The sequence below is a fragment of the Hibiscus syriacus genome, unplaced genomic scaffold, assembly GCF_006381635.1.
Source record: "Hibiscus syriacus cultivar Baekdansim isolate YM2019G1 unplaced genomic scaffold, ASM638163v2 tig00110053_pilon, whole genome shotgun sequence".
Taxonomy (NCBI): domain Eukaryota; kingdom Viridiplantae; phylum Streptophyta; class Magnoliopsida; order Malvales; family Malvaceae; genus Hibiscus; species Hibiscus syriacus.
In genome coordinates, this window is record NW_024062577.1 from 996,039 (window position 1) to 1,002,015 (window position 5,977).

Consider the following 5,977-nt stretch of genomic DNA (forward strand, 5'->3'; position numbering starts at 1 on the left):
GTTTCAGTTTAGTCCTTGTATGTTTAGTTTGGTTTTATATTTAAGTCACTAGTTTGTTTATTTTAACATGTTTGTGTATGTTTGACTTTGGTCGCAATATTTGTGGTTATTTCATTTTAGTCACTGATTTCATGTGTTATGTATTTTTGCTGATATTTGAATCTGACCCTGTGATTTATTCATGTTTTGTTTTGGTCATTGTTTTAATATTGTTGTATTTAGGATTAATTGTTATTTGCCCCTTTTTATTTCGTGGTTTGTTTCATTCCAGTCCTTAATGTTGTTAATGTATTATTTTTTTCAGTACCTGTATTATGCAACATTTTCGATCTTGGCTCTGGGTTGTTTATAATGGTTTATTAAGTCCTTAAAGTTTTTGTTAATCATATTTTGATAACTTAAATGCTTACTTTTGGTATTTTATTTTGGGTTTGTAATGTTGGTTTGTTTTTATTTTAGTCCTTTATGTATGAATGATTTTTTTACATTGTAGTTATTTGTATTATATTAAATAAATATTATTAGTTCTATTCACTGTAAATATTTTATTTCGTAGATTTCCAATTACATTTATTTCCATTGTATTTTTATCTATTGATGAGATATTCGATTTTTTTTTCAAGAATAACTATTTGTAGAATGGGCGGGGAAAACATCACTTGATCGAAGTGGTGTAATCCGATACGACATTCGAATAAAATATGAACTTGAAATAAAACCAAATTTATTTTGCTAATTATTAATTCATTTTATTTTAAGTCGAACAATGCAATGAATATTTCTAAATAGCCACTTATTTTATTTCATGTAAGTTGTCGATGTACGTTTTGTATTCAATTCACATTTTTTACAATGAGTGGGGAATATTCTTTTACTGATAAGAAATAGACGAGATAGCTTTCCTGATAGAGGTTTGTTAATTTCGAGGTTTCTTTTCGAGTTAAAGAATTTTCCCTAACAATATAAATAATTCGAAGCGACTCAATAAATAGATCATATTTTAACTTTATATTCTATTTATAAGTTCCACCACCATTTCGACAATGAATAAGCGACCGTACCAATTTTGGGCGTTGTGGGGTGCTAATCATTCCCCACGCGTAACCGATTCCCGGACCCATCAAATCGAATTTCTGGTAAACAAATATAATTTTTGTCTTAAAAATGATTTTTCTTTAAAATTATTTCAAAATACATTTTTAGGTATTCGACTTACCTAGTCCAAAGGTCGATGGCGACTCCCTTTCAATTTAATTCATAAATCCCCAAATTTTCAAATTAAAGTCATAAAATTTTTAAAATAATATTTAATTATTTTTCCAAAAAAATGGTTATGACACATGTTTTATAAGATTGATGTGATATTTCTAACTCGTATGTGGGGACATATACAAGAAAAGAGTGTTACAGATTAAAAGTAGTTAATATATATATTATTTTTTAATCACCTTAATTTTATCAATCTTTCCTTTTATAATTTGGATTTTTTATTTTCACAAGATTATTTAAATAGAATGTATTAAATAAATGCATGATTTAGTCTTTAAAATATACTATTTTCCAATTTAATCTTTCATATTTTTTTAGTTTAGATTAGTACTTAATAGCAGAAAACTTTAAACGGTATAATCTTATCACGATTAATCATCGTCAAAGAATTCATATTATATTATGCTCTCGTGGCACATGAATAATTTTCACTTGTCATAGTGGTTGCAATTATAAGTCATATAATTGTATATAAATTATATTTATTCTCCTACATTTAGTGTTTTGATTTATCTACAAGTCTGTATTTTATCAAGAATTGAAGTTTTGTATATATTTGTATATAATCTTGAAGAGAAGAATAGATGTAAGACAAAAACCACATGGATGAGGACTCCTATTTGAACTCTAATACTTATTTTGGTAAAATTTAAGTTGACCCAGGAGATCAAGTTTGATTGTAGTTTGTTTTCGATCCGATTATAGTTCCTAGGGTGGTTAGTATGACAAAAGTATTGGTATATAGTTCCTAGGGTGGTTAGTGTGACAAAAGGATTGGTATATAGTTCCTAGAGTGGTCAGTATGACAAAAGTATTGGTACATAGTTCCTAGGGTGGTCAGTGTGACAAAAGTATTGGTATATAGTTCCTAGGGTGGTCAGTGTGACAAAAGTATTGGTATGATTCATGTCCGGACCCGTCACACACTTTGTATCTCATCAAATTGTTAGACTTTTGATTCTTTCTTAGTTTCTTGAAGTTGATCAACTTCATCTGTTAAGAGTTCCTTTCTTTTTCGGCTCACAGTATTCCTAAGCTTATTATTGCAATATTTTATATCTAAATAAATAGTTTTGATTTAGAACTTATTAGAAACCAAATAAAGAAACAAAAACTTATATTGTATGCAAATAAAAAGGGAGTTATATTGAATTATTTACAAAAAATAAAATAAATGAACACACTTTTCTTAATAATTTAGTATAAGAAGCTAAAATGTATTACAGGCATATAAAAGGAATGAGTTCTGAGTGTGAAACATGTTTATACTGAGAAAACAAATGTACATGAAAGCAATACGTGCTATAAGATCCATGTATTTGGCATGTTATATAAATCAGTGGCACTGCCGAGAACATAAGCTCTGGATCATAGAACTGCTTGCGCCTGGCAAAAAGTATGTGGTGGTCTTTCCGGTGGGGGAGCACGTTACATTCACTTGGCTGCCTAGTTGAGTGGACTGCAATAGTAATACATTTCCACAGTTTAAATTCAAGCGCGCGCGCGCGCGCACACACACACACACACCTGAACATTGAGGATCGTACTCATTATGCCTAGTACGATAATATCGTCTCATTTACTTGCATCTTTCTAATCTTATGTTTCCTGTTTTTAGCTAACACGGTCAAACTATTTGTTATATGGCTATCTGTTCGATCCAATTATGAGAAAATCCATATTTCGGAGCTACAATTTCATAAAAAGGATTGGTTCCATTGATGGATGTTAAAGCATAGAGAGAGGGAGACGTGAAATAAAAGGCAAAAGGAAAAAAGAGAGAGCTGATTTTGCTACCGTGCAGAATGCAGGCTCGGTATTGCATCTCCATCTTGAAGTAGGTACGCATGACAAGTAATGACACCAAGAACAATGATCATTTGCATCGACTCCACGCAGGAGCATAACCAATCCAAGAGTCAAACTGCAAAATAAGCATCATTTTTAAATGAGAGTCGGAATTAAATGTCACCAAGTCAACTAGTACATGAAGTACCGTGTGTAGAAACAAAATCAAACGAGGAAAAGAAAACTAGTCTATGAGTTTGGTAGTAGTAAATAACGAATCTCCTTGGTCAAAGACTGCTTTAGAGATCATTCGAGAAACAAAATGGTTTGCTTACCCCACAATTACAAGGATCAGAGAAACAACCCATAAAATACACTGGTACTTCTTGAATTTAGGTCGGGGTGAAGCTGAATATCCAGGAGGAGCATATTGTTGACTACCCCATTCAAACTGGGGTCGGACGAAAAATACGAACCCAAGAAGGAAACCAGTGAGAAATCCTCCAATGTGAGCAAAGTTGTCAACATGTGGTAGGATTCCAACTGCTAAATTGACGGCTATGATGATCACGAGAGTCAGAAACGATGCCACCTGTAAAATGCACATTAAATTGAAGGCATATCATCCTGATACCAATAATAACGTACCCCGGTTGTCTGTGATATGATTAATGATCGAGCTATTTATGTACCTTATTAGCATATATTGTCCAATTAGTAATGAGTTCAGAGAGCATGCTTCCAAGTAATCCAAAAAGTGCACCAGAAGCACCGACAGAGATGTTTGACTGGAGGAAAAGTGCAGACATCAAGCTCCCACCAAATCCAGAGATGATATAGAGCAATCCAACCAGTACTGCAATACAGTCGCACAAAAATCAAGCAGGATTTCATGCCAACTTAAAATAGATACATATGCAGGAGATAGTAATTGAACCAAGTCTTGCTAAAATTTCAATGAACTACAGATAGCTGTCAGTAAATTAATGGCCTTAACTCTAGTAATAAGTTTTAAGCAGCACCAGATATGAATGCAAGAATATTAACTCTTCTTCACTTTGTTTCCGTTCGACTAAGTTTGCTTGAATTTGAAGCCTATAACAGATGTAACAAAAACTGTAGAAGAATCTCAAGAAAAGTGATCTAATGAGGACTTAAAACCCTTTGAATGCTTATCAAAGAAACTAACAGATACAGTCAGTACAAACACAGTTTCGGAATTGATGGGATTGTTATCGAAACCGATATAGATACCAAGAGAAGAAAACATGTGTAGAAACAAGGAATAAAAGGAGTATCAGCAATTCAAAAGTGGTTCAACTCTATAACACAGAAAAGCATAAGTTGAGCTAAGATAAACATCTTCATTTACAACTTGCAAAATCTAAGCATCAATTTGAAGGAAGTATGGATTAAGCACATACTGAAGCCAAATTCTCTTTCAAGCCGGATTCCAATGACTAAAAGACTTAACATATTAGCCAGCAAATGAAAAACCCCTCCATGTAACCAATTGCAAGTGATGAGACGCCATCCCTGGTCTCCATGAACCACTTTGTTTACATCTAAAGCCCCCATGTTCCTCAACCTAAACCCACAAATAAACATGAACCCATTTACTTAAAGATAACAAAAAGCAGTTTACAAAAAGAAAAAGACTAGCAAAGCAGATGAAGTACTTACGTGACGGAAGAAGGACCCAGAAGAGGATTCTCCCTAAAAGGCTGAAAGGAGAACCTACCTAAGAAATCAGCGATGCAAAAAGCGGACTTCTTGGGGCAATTATTGACGTACATGGTGATGATGAACACAACAGTGTTGGCAAAGACGAAAGCGGGAATCAACCAAGAGATCCATTTCTTGAAATGCTTGATTTCTCTGTAAACGATCGGAGCTGGGGAAGTAACGGGTGGGGTTTCCACATCGACAGGGTGTATTGAGCTGCCGGACCGCCTTGAATTGGCCCTGGTTGGGATTCGGGATGAAGTGTCGGTGGCCATGGAAGCTGAAACCGAGAAAAAGATTGATTAACCCAAGTTGGGTTTTAACATTCAGATGAAGCTTGATTGAGCAGCTCAAGAAAAACAAAAATATTTGGGAAATTTAAGTCAACAACCAACCATCTTGGCTGCTCGAAGAATTGATCAGAATTCAGAAAACGTCTGAATGCACGGAAAATATGTCATAAAAATGAAATTATTCAATAAAAAAATGTCGCGGCAATTATACTGCACACCTACTCCGATAACCAAAAAGTAATAGGGAAAATGATCGAAATTTTTTTATAATATACGATTTTAATCAATTTTTTTATGATTTGTCAAAATGACTAAAAATATCGAAATGCGATATTTAAATCGCAATGCGATCTCCATTATCGTAATTTAGTTTCTAGATTCGCAACGCGATTTTGACCATCGCATTGCGATTTTCGAAATCCGCGTTGCGATTTTAGATAATCGCAATGCGAATATGTAAATCGCAATGCGAATATGTAAATCGCAACGTGATAACACGTGATTGCAACGCGATTCTGACTATCGCAACGCGATTCGGACTATCGCAACGCGATAATACGTGATCGCAACGCGATTCTGACTATCGCAACGAGATTCTGACTATCGCAACGCGATTCTGACTAACGCATCACTGAATTTCAAATTCGCAACAGGTTTTAGTTTCGCAACACAAATGGGTAAATAACTACTACGCAGCAACATCAACTCATAACCTAAATCCCTAAATCGCAACTCATTCCATCTCCATCTATCACTCTCTCCGACGACATCCGTTCTTATATCCAACGACATCATTTCCCATCCGGCAACAGGTTTTAGTTTCGAAGCTCGTTTGTTTAGTAAATTAATTTACAATAATGAAATCATCTAATGTTGATCATGTTTGGATAGAATTGTGTTTT

The 5,977-nt window shown here is 34.0% G+C and overlaps 1 protein-coding gene across 2 annotated transcripts; it reads right to left on the bottom strand.

Moving 5' to 3' along the window:
- Window positions 1–2,476: 2,476 nt before the first annotated feature.
- LOC120214171 (RHOMBOID-like protein 4) lies at window positions 2,477–5,298 on the bottom strand. Of its 2 annotated transcripts, XM_039212136.1 has the most exons (7): window positions 5,189–5,298; window positions 4,741–5,078; window positions 4,482–4,645; window positions 3,750–3,913; window positions 3,393–3,649; window positions 3,067–3,193; window positions 2,477–2,728 (listed from the first exon to the last, which is right to left on the bottom strand). In XM_039212136.1, exons 2-7 carry the CDS (start codon window positions 5,055–5,057, stop codon window positions 2,606–2,608), a joined length of 1,152 nt encoding a protein of 383 aa, XP_039068067.1. In that variant the 5' UTR covers window positions 5,058–5,078; window positions 5,189–5,298; the 3' UTR covers window positions 2,477–2,605. The 2 variants fall into 2 exon arrangements, with proteins under 2 accessions (XP_039068067.1, XP_039068066.1); XM_039212135.1 differs by lacking the exon at window positions 5,189–5,298 and having other exon boundaries at window positions 4,741–5,156.
- Between the last annotated feature and the right edge of the window lie 679 nt (window positions 5,299–5,977).